The following is a 22014-nucleotide window of genomic DNA, read 5'->3' on the forward strand; positions in this document are numbered from 1 at the left end:
TGAATTGTTCCAAGTAAGAACCTTAGGTTGGAGATACGAGTTGGCCTCTTTGAGAGAAAGAGAAAACTTAGTGAGAACTAAGAAGTCTAGTAGCCATAAGTTTAGTTTTGTGAAGAGGTGGATGATATAATCGTGATAACGATGTTTACGACGTTAGTACCGCTTATTTGGTAGGTTGGTACTTTGGCGATCTTGTTTTCAACGCGTAAAAGTTCATGAAAACTGAGTTGAATATCTACTAGTCCGCCATCAATCAGTTATCAGTATAAAATATAAATCGATACCTATACCGGACAATATAAATAATGCAATCCACCATAGCCGAATTGTCATACCTCCTGACGTCGAAACTCGAAAATCTGGCGCTGTTTTGTACGTGAAAAGCATAAGTCTAATCGCGTGTTTGAATGTTCAGTCAAACACTGCAATGTTGTAGTTAGTTTACCAATGGTAAAAAATAAAAATCAATTTACGTGCACGTATCGCGTTTATACTCTGTCCAGCGAGAGAACGCGCTGCAAACCGATTAAAACCCGTTTTTCTGCGCATTCCTCAATGATACCCAAACATAAGCGAACCAATTTTGATAACATGGCGACGTGAGAGGTTGCGCAGAATCGTCGCGTTCTCTCGCTGGACAAACAATAGATAAAATATTATTATATATTTGTAATTCATATCGTGTAATAAGTTATAACTAATAAGTTATTTACATTAATTTACAGAAATACAAACTATAGGTATATAAAAAAGTATATTAAAATACATAATTATTATAACAGTTACAGTGATGATGCATAATCATTTTGGATTTTAAGAAATTATATCAAAAAAATCCAAGCGGTCGTCGTATGCAATGGTTCGCAATGGTCATATTGCCGCCGACAATCGACATCGTCTGAGCAACATTCGTTCTTAGGTACTAATTATATACCTACTTGCCTGCAGTACAATCTTGAGAACCTACGACCATAGGCGGAGATCCTATGAAATATTGAGGGGGGCTCAAATATTTGATGCCAAACAGACCCATAACTTAAATAATTACAAACATAAAAAAAAAGAATAGTAAATAAAATACTATTATCATTTTTAACTTAATTTTATTGTTCTATTACATTTTTTGTTAAAAATATTTAAAATAGCTTCATTACTTAAAGCTTTAGTCTTATCTTTTTCAATATATTATATTAAAAATTCATAAAAGTTTTTTTTTATGAATAGATGTTCTTAGCCATGTTTTTATTTTCCTCATAGCAGAAAAACTTTCGCACGTAGCTGAACAAGCAAGTTGTATCATTTTATAAAGATTAGGAGATACTTGAGGTGAAATATTCTTTTTAATATCTTCAATATCATCAATAATAATGTCTTAATTGTTCGGTATGTTACTGTAAATAATAAATTGGTAAATAGTATATTTGACGTATGTAATGTACTAGGTACAATTATATAATTGTGGATATAAGAATATAAAATAATGATAAAAATTCTTCAAACTGTACAAAATTACGGTATTGTTTGTTTAATATTTTTAAGGGGGCTTTAACTTCAAATTATTTATCTTGGGGAGGCTAAGCTCCCGATCTCCGCCTACGCCTATGACTTGTATCTACCAAATTTATTCAAAGAATTACATAGTAATTCCCTTAATTGATCTCTAAAATTGCATATCATAACATACAAAATAACTGCATTATAATAAGATCGTCACTTAAAATATCACTTTAATCATACATTTACATATATTTTAAATATAAATAGGTACATATATTGTGTTTAATTAGGCAGGTATATAAAAGGACATCACAACACTAAAAATAAGTTTGCTTAGATTTAAAGTATGTCATTATCTAAAAAATATTGGGAGGTTCTCGCACTAATTATTCAATGAGTAGGTACCTACAAGCATTTGAAAATATGCATGTGACGTACTGGCGTCATAGAGCTGAAATCGGAACAGCAGCATATAATTTACGTGCTAAAGTATCTAGATTAACACAACGATTTCAATCGTTAAATATAATATTTTTAAATTTTTTTTATGTAACCTTAAATGTTTTTTTTTTGTGTTTATGACACTGGTGTGATTATAACTTAAGTCAATTTCAGTAAAATTTGGTTTGCGCGGCAATACAATGCGAGTCGCGAACTCAATGATTTTACTAAACTATAATTTATAATATGTATGCAACAACAAGATATATTCAATTTTAAATCACACCATTGTCTTAAGCACATAAATATACTTGGGATTATGAAAAAAAAAAATTCTGAAATACTATTTTAAGGTATTAAAATCATTGTGTAAATCAAACTACTTTTACACGTAAAACATTGGCGGATGCTCAGTTGTCAACTCTATGACGTCACGTGGCTATTCATCAACTCGCATCATCTCGTTGAATAATCATTTTTTCTACTTACCAAAATATTTTTCATCGTGTTGACTACAATAATACACCATAAAAATTAAAAATATAAAAAAAATAAAAAGTAGTGTTGTGATGTCCTTATAAATACAATATTAATTAAATGTATTTAATAATTTAAACCCTGTATAATTATAATTAAATATTTGATATAATATATAATCACTTGAGCTTATGAATTAAACTCAAAATATAGATATTGCTATTTAACTAACCAACTCATATATAGGTAATCCTTTCTTCTAAAAGTTACACAATTAAAAAATTGAATAATTACCTAAATTAAAATATATCAAATTAAATAATATAGGTACTACTTAGTAATAATTAATAATAAATTATTGATGAAATATTATAATTACTCTTGAGGAAATTTAATATATTCATAGTGGCTAATTAATATTTTTGAGCTTACATGATGCTTAATATTGCATATTACTATATTAGCCATTAGGTATAAAAGAAATACAATACATTATATCGTCAATAGCAAAATGTATGCTTCACATTTACATTGAAATAGAATATTTGTTATTAGGTATTTAATGTGTTTGTCTGCAACAATTGTGTATATTGACATATATTATGTACATAGCCAACATTTATTATACATTTATTAACATACACTATTTAAATGTAACAAATTTATTCAAAATTCAAGCCTTTTACATGATGTCTAATGTTGCATATTTATGTTTAATTAGGTGTCTGTTATACAATATAAATAAAATCAATTAAATTTATTTAAATAATATATACAAAACCCATATAATAATTATAAAAATTAGTTATTTAATAAATTATATTAATTATACAGTTGAGTCTATAAATTATACTCGAGGTGAACTCATTTAACTACATTAACTCATCTAAATATTCTAAACACATTTTATGCTTGATTTAATTAGATCTATTCTTGAATAAATATGATATACTTATGTTGGCTAATTAATAATATTTACCTTATATGATATAATATTGCAAATTATTAACATCAAAAACACTATGTATACTAACACTTAATTATGTACTCATTAAAAAAATTAAAATATTATTACTAAATATGAACATGCATACACATTGTACTTATTGTAGTAAATAATTATATACTATATTGAATCAATATAGTCAATATTAATGACTTTTATTAGGTTTGTTTTAATATTAAATAATACAAGTATAATTGATTTATATAATATTAACCAATTATCCTATATACCAGCCATATGGTCGGCAAGTAATTTTTCTTGGAGTCCGAAAGTTAAAATAATAAATAAATGAGGCTTGAAAAAAAATTTTTTGTCAAATCTTTATAATAAATTATATACAAACTAATTGAGATATTTTGATGATCCAATTTTTTTCTTTCCGCAGGTCCACCAGTTGCCAGCCATATACTCTTATACATAAGAAAGTAATACATAATTTAGTGTAAAACTAAGTCATAAATCATAATAGCTATGTCAATAATTAGTTTGCTGCACGTGCTTAGTTAATGAAAGTTATTTTCCGATTGCAATTGTAATTGTAAGCTTGATTATTATGTAAAATATTATAACTATATCATATTGAATATTCAAATAATTATTTATCATGATAATAAACTAATGTAGCTACTTTGGTACCTAAAATAACTAATTCACCTAAGCACTATGAGTATACTTATATTTGTTAATACATGATAATATACTTTATAGAAGTATATATATATACAGTAAAGTGGAATCAAACTTTATTGTCGACACACACTTCTATGCCACCAAGCACAACTTGAGGCTAAAGATAAGTCTAAATGTCTAATGATTGGTTAGGCTGCCAAGGATAAGACAATAAAATAAAAATGATTTAATGCAAATTATTGAATACAAAACAGTAATATTTAACTGTATTATATATATTGTACGTGAGTAAATCAACACTGCACGGCAAAATGACATCACTGCTCTGCGAAAATTGGCCATAAACCTGCATTATATAAAATAGGTACTGTTATATACATAATATACATACATTCAATATTTAAAGAAAAACTCACCGAAACCATTCTTTGATATCCAAATAAACATATATGCGACGTTGACGTAACGAAACAAAAGTGTACGATGGCCTTGAACACGACTTTTATTGGGCACACGAATGTAATGAGCCAATAGCCTAAAACACGTACAGTAATACAATATACGTTAAACCTGTTAAAGCGAATAATCAAAAAGTTCGATACATACCTCATACGTCGTACAGCGTCTGCAGTTCTAATCAATCAGTAAAATCACACGGACAGACCACAGAAAACGACTCGCACTGCGCGAAAACGCGTAAATAACTGGTGTGAAAAGCTCAAAACGAAGCGACTAAAAAAAAAAAAAAAAAAAATCGAAATAACGTCGTTTGACAGCCGTATCTGTATTCATGGCTTCGAGCTCGTCGAACGAAATTGCAACACTAATGGTACGGTTGAAAAATGAGGATAAAGACATAAAATGGGACTTTAAGCTACAAGACATGGTCTACGTTTTTGAAAAAATACCGATATATTGCAATTTTAAAACTCGATGATATCGAGATAATAATAACGAAACGCGGTGATAACGGAGTCGGTCGATGCCGGTGGCTGTGCGGATGACGGAGAACTATGAGATACTATTATCTACTAACCTTGTACGTTATCTTGGATCAAATTATACAATTGTATATTATGATAAAAAGACAAAATAGAAAACATTGTGTTAACAGTCAAATGTTGCACATACAAGTTTGTTTTAAATTTTAAAATACACAAGATTTAAAAATCAAAAGCCATAATTCAAACACTTATTCGCTCAACTACGTATTTATTGATATCGAATTGACGCGTGAGTTTGCCAACATTTCCTCCTGTCCTAATTCTATGTCGCAGTCTTAATATTTGTTTGGATACAGCTTGGTGTTAAGTCGTCTATTTCCGACAGATATAAAATAATATAACATATTATTTTCAGAATGGCTAAAGTCATTTTAGTTACTGGTGGATCAGGACTGGTGGGCAGTGCCATCAGAACAATTGTTGAAACCCAAAATGAAGCATTACCTGATGAAAAATGGATATTTACTAATTCAAAAGAAGCAGATCTCAAGTAAATAACAGATAATAGTGTTCGAACCATTTTATTTTCTATTGAAATTGTTTCAGTGATGTACAAGCGACAAAAGACTTATTTGAAAAATATAAACCTACACATGTCATACACTTGGCGGCTATGGTTGGCGGTCTATTTCATAATATGAACAACAATTTGGACTTTTTGGTAAGTAATTCAATTATAATAATAAAAATTATAATTTAAATTCCCGGTTTTGGTACCTCCAATTTACATTAAATTACTCAGATAAAATTATAAATAAATGAAAATAAAAATCATAAGTATTGTCTTAAATTTTTATTGCTTTTTTTCATATTTTTGTAACAATATTTAATTTAAAAATTATAATCAATTATTCAATAATGCCATAAACTACAGTTTGTGAATTTAAAATTGAAAATTAATATCCCTTAGATATACTTATTTAAAAAAAAATTATATTTTTTTAAATTATATGTCCTCAAAGTCCAAAGACTATTATTTTTAATACATTTTAATTTATTCTTATTTATTCAGATCAAAGATTAATAAAATAATTTAAATAATTTATAGTTTTATGAAATCAGTTTTACTATAGATTTTTGACATAAACTTGTGCTATTAAGTTAAAAATTAAATTGTTGTATTCTTAACACTTGATGATTTCCATATTTCTATGTACAGTAGAAGTTAGTTTGATTAATGTAGTACTCTGGATAGTACATAAATAGATAATTTGTCTTAACTTTCCCAAACACAATTTGTTTATGAAATAAGTGAATACTGAATTGTGCACTAAATACTGTTTTGTTATTGGTGGAGATATGGAACATCAAAACATAAACAACACTGACATTTTGTTGCTGTGTAGGTTTAGAAAATTGATTTTTCCACTAATAATTAGTAAAATTCAGCACCTAATGATTTTTTCTTTTTTAAATAATATGTAATAAATTAAGGGGGCAGACAAAGTCATTTGAATGTTTAATTACTCTTAGAAAACCTTCAGTAGACCTGACAAATTGCTAATTTAGATGACACTTGTTTTAAATTTGTCTAAATCATCATAAATTTACTGTATAATCAAATATCCAAAACAAATTCATAGCTACATAAACTTTTTAAGTACTATATTCCCTATCTAACAAATTATACTTAAGACAATAATTTTAAATTATAATAGTATAATATACAATATGACAATGTATTTAATTTTATAAATTAATTATTCACTCAATAATTTTTAATTTTTTTATTTTATTTCAGCGCAAAAATGTACACATAAACGATAATGTTCTAGAAACTAGTTTTCAGTACAATGTAAAAAAAGTCGTTTCATGTTTATCTACATGTATTTTTCCAGACAAAACATCATATCCAATTAATGAAACTATGGTATTATTTATAATTTTAAATATTTTAAAATATAATTCAATATAATAGAAGTTAAATATTATTTATACTTAAAAAATGTTTGTTTGGTTATGTATACCTATTATGGTATTCAAGTATAATAAATTAAATGCTGGTTAGAATTCAGAAAAATAACTGATTAAATTGATTATTATATAATTATTATTTATTAGTAATGAGTAGTATCGAATAATTGTATAGTCTCATATTGCATAACATTCAAACTTTGATTGTTTATTAGAAACCATTCAAGTGAACTTTGTCACTCATTAACATATAGTTCAAATTATTCAAGTTTTATTGATAGTTCGAACAATTTGAATCATATTGATTAGTAAAATAATATAACATTATATAATATTTGTTCTATAGTTTAAACTGGTCTGGACCAAGGTTTTTAATCCAAATAATTGAACTTGAATTTTCAATTTTCAATTTATTACATTTACATTTATTACAAACCTCAAATTTGAAATTTAAATTATAGATCCTATATAAAATGATTAGTATTTTAGTAAAGAAATAATAACTTTTATTATAATTTATTAGTTTATAACCATTGCTGAAATTTCTCTATGGCTCATTTAAATCTACTATATATGACATCTAATAAGCTAATTATCAGCAAGTATCACCACAGAATTTATTATACTTTGTGTAAAATGATTTTTCTCACAATTTTATTTTTATGTTATTTAAAATTATGAAGTTACTAACTTAAAAATACATATCATTTAATTTTAATTTTATTGAAATGTAATGTTTTGCTTAAACAGTCACTTAGTTTTGTTTTCAAATTTATTTTACATCAATCAACATAAAATATTTAATGGGATTAAATAAAATAATGTTTTATATAATTTATTTCAGATTCATAATGGACCTCCTCATCCATCCAATTTTGGTTATAGTTATGCCAAGCGACTGTTAGACATCGCAAATAAAGCATACCATCAAAAACATGGAGTGATATATACTTCTGTTGTTCCATGTAATGTATTTGGGCCACATGACAATTTTGACTTACAAAATGCCCATGTAGTTCCAGCTCTCATTCATCGACTCCACATAGCTATAGAAAAAGGTAATTAAAAGATAAACTTATTACTATGATATAAATAAAAATAATACATTCATTTTTTTTTTAAATAAATGTTATCTTGATGAATCAGATGAACATCCAGTTTACACATTAATACATTATTGTTCAGTTACTAATTATTCTTATAAACATTTTTTTCAAATAGAAAAATACAGAAGTATATTTTAACTGTTAAGCGTATGCATTTGATATTTACTAATTTTGATTTTAAAATGTTATATTTAATTTTTTTTATCAATTATTGAGTAATATTTCAGTTAATATAGTTTTTATAGTATATAATCTAAAATAAATGTTATAATTTATAACATGCAAAGTATAAAAATTGCTGTAAATTTAATTTCAAATTTAAATAGTTTTTGTATATAAATTGCAATTTATTAATTGAAATCCTATACCCACATCATTTTCAGGAGATGATAAATTTGTGGTACTGGGTTCTGGAAAACCTTTGCGACAATTCATTTATTCATTGGATCTTGCCAGACTATTTGTTTGGGTACTAAGGAATTATAATGATGTTGAACCCATTATCTTATCAGGTATTTAATGAGAATGTATATTTATTAGATATTACTATAACACATAATTGCCTATAATCTGCCAATGGTCAATACAACAATTAGTCTATAAAATCTTTTTTTGTATTTTTGCAGTGGACGAGAAAGATGAAATAACAATTCGGTTATTAGCTGAAATGATTGCTAAATCATTTAATTTTCGAGGAGTTTTAGAATTTGACACTAGTGCTGCAGATGGTCAGATAAAAAAAACTGCTAGTAATGAAAAACTTAGAAAATTGTTACCGAATTTTAAATTTACCAATTTAGAAACAGCTATTGCTGACACTGTTGAATGGTTTAAAAAAAACCATAAACAAGCAAGACTGGTCGCACCATAAAGAATATGATTAATTGAAAAATATGTTTTTATTTTTATGAGAAATCTGAATTTATCTTACATTTTATTTTTGTTATAAATACTGTTATTTATATAAGGTGGTTAACAATAATCTTAATTAAGTAAATTACTTTAATTGATTCTCAAAACAGTTTTCTTACTAAAACTGTAATACTAAAGTATTAAATAATTATTAAAAGTAATCCATAATTTGTTCATTAGTATAAAATTATTTATTAATATAATTTTACTTAAAAATCAAAAAAAATCTTATGTTATAAAAAAGGCTTAGAAGTGCAACAGTAATGAAGTAAATAAGTATTATAAAAATATGGTACTACTGTACTAGTGATATATACTCATGTGCAACCTACTAAAACTGTACATGTATTAAAAGTGATCTACTACTATTAAGAGACTTGTTTTAAATATATTATAATTTAACACCATTACTTACCAATTTTTAAAACTATTATTTATTTATATTTTCATATTTGTTTAAAAGTTGTAGAAAAATTATCTTATAAAAAAACTATGTTATATCATCAATTTTATGTTCAGGCTCAGCTCAAGAAGTAGTTGACTTAAGCAAATGCTTGGGGCGGCATTTAAAATGTTAATATTATAAATTATTTTTATAAAGATAATATCACACAATGTTTTAATATTAAAAAATAATAGATATTCATTGTTTTGTTTATTTGTTATAACTTTTAACAAATTATTTTGAACTTGTAAATAATGTAAACGTCCTTGAGTTTAAATACTAATCAATATTTAATTAAAATTTTTGAAAATAAAGATGATTGAGACGATGCTTGTCGGTCCGTCTGCAATTATTTTATGTTGCGGCCATTGTGTTTTAAATCTAAAAAGGATAAAAATAGCATCAGTTTATAATATCAAGACAATTAATGATAATTTTTACAAATTGGTTTTATATTTATCTGCCTGTTAACTTTTAGACTGAATATTTTTAAATTAGATGTTCCTTCTGCTTACCAGATATATAATTATAGCATATCTTTTTAAATTATATAATAATACAGTTAATTTGTTTTTATTATTTCCTGTGCACCATGACACAGGCCACCACCACTATAAAATATGTTATTTTGTAAACATGACATGTTAATACTACATTTTTTTTTTTCAAAATAAATTTATAAATTTTTACTTATTGGCGCTATGTTTTATGTTGTTTAGGAATTCATCAAATATTTGTTTGTTGTTTTAATGATTAGACCTCCACCTTTCTTCTTTAAGTTCTTTCTGTATTAATGCCAGGGCCAGTTTTAAAAGTGGGGGATCACTAATGGGTAATTGTCCGGGTGGACAAATGTTCTTGGACAAAATTAATAAAAAAATTCTTTTGAATAAAAAATGTATTACAATTATTTTACAATTTATTATTTATTGTGTAATTCATATACATTTAGTGTGTATTATCTATAGTTTAATATTTAAATAAAAAAAATAAATAAATAAAACATATCACCTGATTGCTAAATACTAGTTTGTTTATTTTTGGTAATTAACTAACTAATATAACTAAGACGGTTGTAAAACAGTAAAAACGTGTTCATGTAGCTAATATAAATAAATTATATCTTAAAATAACTCAAAAATATCATTGTATATAGAAAAATGTATAAAGATATAGGCAAGTAGGTAATATATAAAGATATAGGCAAGTAGGTAATGTAAAAGCTTTAATTCCTCAAGAATAACGTTTTTGATTCATAACAAAATAATTAATATCAATGGGTACCTACGTAATTTTCTAAGAACATAAACCTCAAATGCGTATAAAAAAAAATTGTGACTTTATATTTTTAATAATTTTGTATACAGATATAAGAACGACTTATTTGGGATCTTATATTAAATATTTAAGAATTTTGATACATCAAATATTCTTTATTGGTATTTATAGAAGAAAAAAACTTAAATAAATAAACCTATCAAAATATTTTTTAAATTTTATCATATTATATAAAAAAAAAATAATAACACAAACATTTCGTGAAAATTTTGAGTATCTAAGGTAATTCGTTTTTGAATAATCAAGAAATACAAAAATTGTTTGAGAATCATTTAAAGAACTTTGTGTTTTAGTAATACAATTTTCAAATCTTAGGTATAAACAGATATTTCTTTATGAATTACTAATTACAAAATAATTCGTAATTTTCGAGATATTGACGAATTTTGTCAAAATTCTAACTTTAAAATCTTATAAAAAATATTCGATAATTTTTAATTGAGATATAAAGCATTTATTAGTTACTTTATTGTATTCAACTTCCAAGCATTTTTTATCGACATTGAAAAAAAAATAGAAAATCGAAAACTGCCTATAAAAAGAGTTTGAAAATAGTTAAAATATTAAAAAAAAATTATTTTATGCATAGAAATTATACAATATAACCATTTAGTGAAAATTTAAGGGGTTATTTGTTTTTGTGTTAAATCCTTAATTAACCCTCTAAGTTAAAAATCGAATTTTTTTGACTACTTTACGTGTACATGCGGACTAAAAACTTAAGTATTATCAATAAAATATTATCGTTTGCCGTATTGGTGTGATCCTTTTGTCTTTCAAAATTCCAACCGCTGTATTTTTAGTTCTTATTATATTATCAAACATATTTTTATATTTTGTTTCGTTACGGTCATCTGCACACTACTATTTAGTGGAATTTACTGTCACAGAAAACAATGCTTAATATGTTTTTAAATTTATCTACATAAATGCATAATATTATAAAAATATGTTGACAATTATTTGTATTTATTTTTACGATTGGTTTACTATTTTACCAGGCGTCCAAGTTAGTAGGTTACCAACTATAATTAACGCCTAGATAATTTGTGATATTGTCTACTTATTGGCTATTATAGTATAGACAGTATAGTTATTGTGCCGGTGTGGCAGCATCTACAATCTTTACTTCAGTGTATTCGAATGATTGTACCATACCCTTTACATTTTGACCTAACTATCGAATAGAGATCGACCTAAGAAATGCAATCTAGTCTGCGTGTCGTATCATAATTTATTCACCTGGTCAAATATTAATAGTAGTTTTTACACATTATTACTTTGAATTCAGTTAAATGTCTCAATAATGATACCTAATTTAAAAGATGATTTTACTGGTCCGGTGTAAAGTAATTTTTATAAAATCATCAAAATCAATTGGTCCAACTCGGGATATTATGAAAATAATACTTAACCGTTTGATATTATAATTCAGGGTGGCCAACCAGTCGATCTCGAGATGAATTCGTGACACCTTTTCGCATTTTCTTAAATTTTTGAAGTTTTTTCAGAAAACATTTAAAATATTTTTTGTTTTTTGTAAATTTGTACCTCCTATATACATATTTGTATATCCCACGAATATAAAAATTATATTTAGAAAAAAGCATTAAATAACTATTAAAAACGAGATTATACAACCTTACCTAACCCTTTTTTTTTTTTTTAGTCGATCGCGACAACCTAGAAAGTTTTGAAGGTCGATCACAAGTCGATTAAAGTTGGCCACCCCTGTTATAATTTGAAGGGATTTATATTTCCGGATGGGAATGACCTCTAGTATCTAACTATATCCTTAAAAATGTTTTACTGACCTAAATACACTGCAAGTTTTTTTATTAGGTTTTTATTGATCGAAAATATGTACTATTATATATTACCAGGAAAATTTGCGGAGACAGTCGACCTTTACCATTATACTCATTAAATAAGGAGAGTAGCGAGATTGTCTGTATCTAATAGGTTTGTAATATTATTAATACTTACCTAGTTATAATATATTAACTGAAACAGTTTCGAATTATCACATTTTGAACGATGGACCAATACAGTTATCAACATTATTTAATATTAATATCATGATATACCATTCAAAATAAATAATGTATACATAGTACTTAATAGTATACCTATGACTGTAGTTTGCATATTGCACAGTCCTAATGATATGTGATACCTACATAGCAACATATACGTTTAAAAGACTAGTCATAGGTAGTAATCTAATTATTTTCTCCTGTAGATCTTCTAAATGTTTAATATAATATCATCTCTTTGTTGTATCCTTTCACTTTTCAGCAACAAATTCACGCTAATATTCATCAATCATTTCCAGATACCTAATCCAAAAAAATCATAAATTTCATGAATATTATACGTACTTAAAAGTAAATGACTAAAATTAATAATGTAAAATATGATTTGATGTACCTACATATAGATAACTTAGAAAAAATGTACGATGTGGCGAACATCGGGAGATTGACTTTTTGTGACCACTGGAAAACATAAGATCCCATAAATATATCCATTCTTATAAAGTAAAATTAAAATAAATATTTTTGCTGTTTAATAGTATATTATAATGTTGTACACCATATTACTGAGTTATTACTCAATTTATGTTGTCATATCCACAAGTCTCATTTGTACCTTAGTAAACCCGTATACTCACTACTTAGTGTCGTAGACCGTATATATAAGTACTGTATAATGTATTATATATTTTTATCAATAAGTAAGTTCTACTACTATTAGTACTATTATTGGTTTTTAAAAGTTATTAATAATTACCGCCTTACTGTAATACTTTATAGTTTATAGTAAATGTCACCTGATAGTTTGTATCTGCTGATACAAAATATTGTTAAAATATCAAATCCGTGGTTCAATAATTAAATATAGTTATGATTAAAATCAAAGTATCTGAGAATGGGTATACGTGTTATGTGTATTTATGTGTATACAAGGCGTGGCGAAAGAGTTTTGGGTTTCATATTATTTTAAAACTTTATTCAACACGTCGCAGAATAATAATAAATAATATTGCATTAGATTTTCCGATCGGTGGCTAACCCAAGTCTGACCTAATAGTGTTTGTTTAATATATTTATTATTATTGGTTTATTAACGTCAAGTGGTAGTTCAACATAATTTATACTTGGTAGTTAGTTATATGTTGGTAAGGTTTTCCTATAAATGTAAAACAGATGCGTATCATTAATTGATCAAGACTAGTACGTTTTATTAATTTATTTGCTATATACGACTATTATAGGTACCTATTACATTTGTGCGAAGACTATTGATCCACTCCGTTAATTTCGTATTCTCATATATTCTACATGGTAGATGGATAACCGTGACTTCAACGGACCTACTTAATATTTTTTTCCAGAAATTGCGATTTCATTTAATACCACGTGTCCATGCATATTATTATTATTTTTTTGTTTTATTTTGAAATACATAACTATTGTACGTCCATATAAATTACACGTAGGTACACAGTAGAAACTACATGTGACACCAAGCTATAAACGTTATAGTTATAAAATATTATAAGTTATAAATTATAATGCATCATTTGGTTAAGTAAACCGCAGGATGATTATTTCGAAATGTTCATAAACATTTTGTTTACTCATATCGGAATCAGGATATCTTGTTTTTTTTATTGGACGTACGGTGAGTATTGCGTAAACTTGAAAGATGAAATTACTATAGCTATTATTAAGATAATAATATAATAGTACGTATGCGATAAATGTTATGCAAAACGAATTAAAACAGTAAAACACTAATTGACAACTTCTATAATACTCGTATTATGAGCTACAAAGGATCCAAATATTTCACACTCTAATCACTAATGAATAATGGCCATTACGCATTGTCAAATCTTTTGTAAATGACACATTTACACTACCGAAAACTTTCTAACTGAAAACTTAATATTTATATATATTATATTAGTATTACTATATTTTCTTACATTGTCATCATCGGTTTGCCGTCGTCAACCCACGATATATAGTTATATATATATGTATCTAACACAGTAGTACTTTACTACTTTATACTTACTAAAGTAATCGATTAATAATATTTATTCGCATAATTTATTTTTGAAGTGTACTGCATTTGTCTCTTGACCTTAACCCGTATATACATATACAATAATAAATACAACAAATATTATTTAGAAAAAAAACATGTTAATAATAATATAATATGTAAATAAACCTATTAATTAATATATGCATAGAAATATTTGGTAACTTCGCTCTAAACAATATATAATAATATACGATAGGTATATAAATATGTATTACCTATACGTATAGGTACACAATAATGTAGATATTATAAACCTGCAAGTGTTATGTATCATGATTGGATTTAGAGAGAGATAGACAGAGAGAGAAAGAGATCCTCTCTTAAGAATTTATTACAAAATAAATGTCCCAATGATATGTCAGTGTTTATGTGTAAAAAAGTTTGTTCTCCACATCCCAATTAAAGAAACATGTTTACATGATTTTTACGAAATTCATACCTATTCATTGTCTGAAGGGTATTACGATATGATTGTTTAATAGATTATTATTATAAGCTACTTAGCTACTTCAAAACTTAGGTTACTATAATTGTTAGTAAAACGATATAATTAAAAACTATTGACAAGCAAAGGACCAGTATAGTTTGTGGGAGGGAGGAATGACATTTCTTTTCACTTGGATTTATGGCTGATGTATATCATGTTTATTTAAGTTTAAAAAACAATTAAGATATACTATTACAAGCATATGCGTTCTACAATTATCTGCTTAACAACTGTGGAACTAAAAAATCATAACATTTATCGCCTTACGATCTAACAATAATAATATCAATGTCGAAAAATAACTACCTGTTATCGTATATATATATACGCATAATACATTATATAAATAGTATATTTATAATAGTATATCTATTATAGTTTTATTAAACCTACAGTATTCATATGTAATTTCACATTTTTTGGATTTATATTTATTTACATTTTATACAATATTACATTTATTATACAAGCCCTGAGTAAATTTCGACAAAATTAAATTACGACGTATTTTCATTTTTGGTAGTATTATTATTTATTCATTATCAGTATAAATCTTATAATAAAATACAAAATGTATAATATAAAAATATATTTTATTCGTTACAAACACGGATAATATTATCTAATATATTACCAAAATCAATAGAGATATTACGTATCTAAGCTTGATTAAAGTCTTTGAAGTTAACGATTTTTGGGAAGATTTGTTATGATATACCTACATTGTGCTATACGCAGACCCATCTTTTATACCTCAAAATTGCAAGCTTTTTTATTTATTTTCTTGGCTTCGAAAATTTAGCCCACTCATGTGTTATTATTGTTGATTTTTTTTTTTTTTTTTGATTAGTCTGATAATAAAAACCATAATCCAAACTTTGTATGTTGTGGTATACTGCAGATTCGCATGAACACTCGGTGCAGAGGAAAAAGTAAGACGAGGAATTCTATATAATAGTATTATACTCGTGTATCGAGTATTCGAGTATATTTGTATTCAATATCAGTGACGTTCAAGCACTATAGTCAAGTTTGAATATTCAAAAGTATCGCAAACAGAGGACAAAAGATTAAAAAAAAAGTAATTTCACAGATTTTCTACGCTTAACATTGCTTTAGTTATTCATTATACGTGTTCAGGAGAAGAAAAATTACATAATATATTAATTTGATAAATATAGGAGTGAATCCTGCAGTACTCCATAAGGGTGGGCGTGTATCTCGAGAATTTGACGGATTGAAATTTAAAATTATTAATTCGTTTTATTATATTTTACTATATAATATATGGTTATTAAAATCTAAGTACCAACAAATAAAGCTATATATATATATATATATACATACATATACATCATATACAACAGTGGAAGAGTAGGTAATTTGTATAATGATATTCTCATTCTACTGCAATATGCAATATAAGTATTATATGCATAATATTATACGTATAATATAAAATGTATGTTGTATACATTTATATATATATATCTATATACGAGCATAACTGCTATGATGGAAACGGATGTAAGAATAAGCTAAATCGTTCCTCGGCGACATAATAAGAAATACATAATATGTTTAAATATAATACCTACGAGAAAGTGAACAATTTAATTAGTTAAAAACCGATTTATTAGTTGCGTCAATAATAGGGTGGTTACTGCGAAATTAGCTCGTCGACCTTGTAGCAGATTTTCCACCGCGTGGTAGTATTTGTATGCATAAATAAATAAAAATGGCAATCAGGTGATTTCGAGAGTGGCGCATAAACATAAAAAGGATATTTCAATATTATGTAATTACGCGGTATGCATTTCATATTATTAAACATAATAATAATATAAAACAATCTACGTTATCGAGGTAATTTAACACCAAAAGAGTTTTCATTACTAAGCACTCTAGGTCCTTTGTAGATTCAGCTTCTATTATAATATGTACCTATACATAAAATAAATAACAATTTAATGCATATTGTATTATTATTATCATGAGGTCGCTGGTGCGCAGAAAAATATTTGAAAATCATACCAAATAAAAAGTATATCTAATTTTGAATTTTTGAAATAAATATTTTCATGATTTACTTAATATACGACTATATATATATTCAATTTTTTAATATACACAAGATACACAGATAATAGTATATACTATAACGTAACACATATAAGTAAGTATTCAATATATACCGACTTATTACTTACGTGCAACTAGTTTTTAATCTCGATAATAATAAGACATTATTCAAGGTTAAACAATTACTATGATTTTTAATTTCATTCGTTCAATAGCTAAATGTGCATGTAATAATTATTATTTGTACTGCTAATTTAGTACGTAAACGTGTACTTATACACGTTTATTATAATACACAGGTGTATTGAAGATATTAGGTACCTTTAATACTAATATAACGTGTATGATGATTACAGTATATGTTCGAGTTACATAAAATATGTATATTGTATGTGACCTGCAGACTGCAGTTATCCCGTAAAAGTACTTATTTAGTCATGTGTATAAAAAAAGGTTATCGGTTACCTATCCAATTGAATTTATACTTAATTAAAGGAATTTACAATACAATGTACATACACACGTATTATAATAAAACATTACATATTAAGTTTTACTATCAATATGTACATAGCTAATGTAGAATAGACTAAATTTAATTGTACTACATGTTTGGCACAATAAATAAATTTTATAATTATCGAATTTTTCTAATTTTTGTTGTATCACAGAAGGTATACCTATTGGCTATTAGGAACACACTAAAACTATAGCAAGTTCTAAATTGTATAATATATATTAATACATACTTCAATAAGCTGGTGGTAATTTTAAACAAATTTGATTTTTAAGAAAAATATTTTTATTTTAAATTTTCTGTGCAAAAAAGTTTATAATTTAAATTATCGTAGAAAAATTGTATATTATAATATTAATATAGTGTAATAAAATATAAATGTGTTTCATTTATAAAGTGTTGGGTTCCGACATAATATGCACTACATAATTGCAGGTTATTTTCAAGCTGGCGTGACGTTAATTTAATGAATTTTTTAATTAGATTTACCTTAGACTACTATTAGAGTAACTAGTATAGTAGTATGTTTAAAATTAGACTAATTAGTCCAACAACTCAAACATACAAGAACACAATAATTATGAAAGTAATTAAATATTAAATATGTTTTTGTTTCTTTTATAAAAATAAACATATTACAAAATTATTGTTTCAAAAATTAATATCGTAAATTAAACTTAATCAACTGATCATCAACTTATATTTAACATAATTGTATATAAATACTTTTAAATAAGTATAACTATTGATATTATTGGTAAAAGATTAAAAATTTGGTATTTTTTTTAACTATAATTGAATATGGTTCGTAAATCCATTTTATAATTTTGTTATAAGTATAATAATAATATTTTGAATATTCAGTACAATATTATAATAAATTAAATTATCATTATTATTTATGCCTAAGAAAGTGACAAAAAGTCAGCTAGTTTTCAGTTTCTACATAATATAATATTGTGATAGTATTAAACATATTACCATTAATACACATTACATACGTTATAAAATCAATCGAATATTATTAGTGTTAATCATATTTTAGTATGTGGATAGTTATTTTTATAATAAAATGAGTAATAGTTAAAGACTAATAGGTTTGCTTATGTATTTTTGATTATTTTGCTGTGCTCATTAAATATTAACGCTGTATTTAATCCAATCTCAATAATGAAGTACTCTTAATTTATTTTTTCTGATTTCAATGCGATTGTTCAACCAGGATTGAACACCGCGATTCTCGTAATTTTTTCCGTTTTTATTCTGTAGAAAGAAGGAGAACTTTAAGTGCAGGTTTATAGTCTACAGAACAATGTCAGATAGGTATACTTAAAATATATGTTTTACACTTTTACAGAACCTTATTATGAGGCCATTACAATTTGTAACACAAAACTTCGATAACGTATAATAAATATTAAATTATAAACCTAAATAACTAATGATATAAACTCCATTATTAGAATTGTGTATGATCTTTGTCGTTTACAAACAATTAAATTAATAAAAAAAAAATCACATAAAATCAAAATGATGTTATACCATACGTTACGATTTTTTTTTACTTTTTTTTGATTTATGTAATTTGAGTGATAAAAAAATTTTATCGTTATAATATATACTGTACGAGTGTACACACAAATAATATAATATAGTTTTTATATTGTAGATGTGCTGCCCATACGGGATGATTATCCTGCAAGTATGCTAACCTATTTTTTTTCAATAATACAGTTATTCAAAATCAGATTTTTGGAATTTTTAAGTACACTTATTAAAAAAATTATCTTTTTAAATTTTTGACTACTTAAACAGTGTGTGCTTTAATGAAACAAGCTTCTGTTTTGAAAATAAGAATAAATTCATTATTAAAGGAAAACGGGGATGACCATGCTTGGTGAATAATTATCCTGTAGGTATCCTGTAAAGATAAGCGATAATATTATAAAATTGTTTGGTTGATTAAAATTATTATTATTATACACATCGAGACTTAAACGAATTACACGACATACAAATATAATAAATAAGTAGGTACTCTTATTATAAATTATACTCATTTAGGCGCTCTATAAACTATATCGTTCGATTAAAATACTGCGGTATTCAACCGCTATTTCATGTGTGTTATGCACATATACTTGCATTGAGGTCGTTATAAACAATTTATTGTTCCGGAGACATAAATTCGCATTCGACAATCGTACACATTATATTAATATATATGTATGGGACCTATCTATTATAAATTATTATGTATATTATATAGGTACTCACACGTGCGTTTATTATCGTATTGTAAAATTAATTATGATTATTTAGGTACACATATATTTTTATGATACACCTATGCCTACGTGTTATTATTATAATTATTGTATGTACGAATAGGTGTGAATTCACATCCCAATCGCGTACGCGAATTTATTGGCGCTCGACGAATTACTCCTTTGAATGTAAAATAAATATACAAGGTGATTCTTCTAATGGTAAACATCAAGTTTTATCGAAAAGTTTTAACGTTTTTGGAAACATTTTCATACATATTTATTAAGTATGTTACATGGTATATGTAGTAACTATAAAATGTTGGCTATCTCTAATATAGTGTTTATAATTTAATTGGTGACAAATTAATATCAAACAGAGGAAAGTACGGCTAGTCAAAACACTTAGTTATACTCAGAGTACAAAATTCGACGTGAGTATATTGAAATAAAATATTAATATTATAAATTTTACTTTACTGATGACTTGGTAGCAAAACTAATAATAAATAAATATAAATCTTGTAAAGTAATCAAAAAGAGTTATAAGTAACCTGACCGGCAGGACTTCGTGATAACAAATAACGATTAATAAATATAAGATGATACACACGTTTGTAATATATTATATTGTATAATATATATAGATATATCGTTTGTTAATGGGCCAATTGATGTAACCCTCATTTATTTTCGAATTCGAGGTTATTATCGAAACATTTGAAACTGATAATAATTAATTATAAAATATCTATATCAATTTGAAATATAAATACTGTAATATAACAATAATTGTTATATTTTATTGAAATTTTTATACTTAGATTTGTTAATATTATAGAATATTAATTTTTTAGGTGTTTATTTATTTATTATTATAGATTATATATTTATTTTAATTATATCTATTTTATTTATATTATCTAAGTATGGTTCGAACTCCATAAATAGTAGTTTGATTTCAATATTAATAAGTACCTACATTTGAAATATGCGAGTTTTCATTAAAATTATTATACATTTTATTTTCTAATATATTACAATATATATCAACTCTATATTTTGTGAAGTCATATGTTCTTTGAATTTTGAGCGTACATTTTTGGTTCCATATTCCAAAATAAGTTTTTTTTTTATTTTAGAATTTCAATAAAAACAAAGTTCACGGTTGAATTTCCAGGCACATTTGATTGATTAAAAGAAAAAATGCGACGTGATGAATAAATAAAGTTCAAAATAGTATTAATATACATTTTAAAAAGGTAAATGATTTATCTAACGAAATTGACAACTGTATATTAATATTGTAAATACCTACAATTATCAGCAATATTATAACTTATTAGCGATATGTAATTATTTAACTACTTATTAATTGAACTTTGATCACATGCTTGTCTTTTGGAGGCACGCAATATTGAATACAATTAGTTTTATCTAAGTAAATTATCTGGTCAGTCGAGTTTTACTCATAAATCAAAATTCATAGTATATTATATTTTTGTACAAATAATGAATTCGATTTTTTTTTCTTAACATAGATATTGTTTTTGGGCTGGATACAATTTTGTATTTTGTTATAAAATTATAATTTCGCGTTACAGACTATAGGTTGCCCTTAGTAACCGATGAATAATATTATTACATCACAATAATAAAAAAAAATTGAACCCAACATAAAACATATCAATGATTCATTATTTTTCTATGAACCAGAGAAAATATCAAGTAGCACGCTATGTTTTCTTTTAGAACAAGACCTAGTAATTAAA

The 22014-nt window shown here is 25.5% G+C and overlaps 1 protein-coding gene across 1 annotated transcript; it reads left to right on the forward strand.

Annotated features, from left to right (window-relative positions):
* The first annotated feature begins 5147 nt into the window (after positions 1-5147).
* On the forward strand, positions 5148-9163 carry LOC113548032 (GDP-L-fucose synthase). Its single transcript, XM_026948678.1, has 7 exons — positions 5148-5284; positions 5411-5545; positions 5602-5716; positions 6797-6925; positions 7814-8027; positions 8459-8587; positions 8702-9163. The coding sequence occupies exons 2-7, from the start codon at positions 5412-5414 to the stop codon at positions 8944-8946; spliced, it is 966 nt and encodes a 321-aa protein (XP_026804479.1). The 5' UTR covers positions 5148-5284; position 5411; the 3' UTR covers positions 8947-9163.
* The last annotated feature ends 12851 nt before the right edge of the window (positions 9164-22014 follow it).

This window comes from Rhopalosiphum maidis, chromosome 1 (genome assembly GCF_003676215.2).
Source record: "Rhopalosiphum maidis isolate BTI-1 chromosome 1, ASM367621v3, whole genome shotgun sequence".
Lineage (NCBI taxonomy): Eukaryota > Metazoa > Arthropoda > Insecta > Hemiptera > Aphididae > Rhopalosiphum > Rhopalosiphum maidis.

Coding starts and splice junctions, on each gene's coding strand:
- LOC113548032 (XM_026948678.1), top strand. CDS start 5,412: ATGGCTAAAGTCATTTTAGTTACTGGTGGATCAGGACTGGTGGGCAGT. Junction 8,028..8,458: donor CCACATAGCTATAGAAAAAG/GTAATTAAAAGA, acceptor CATCATTTTCAG/GAGATGATAAATTTGTGGTA. Junction 8,588..8,701: donor TGAACCCATTATCTTATCAG/GTATTTAATGAG, acceptor GTATTTTTGCAG/TGGACGAGAAAGATGAAATA.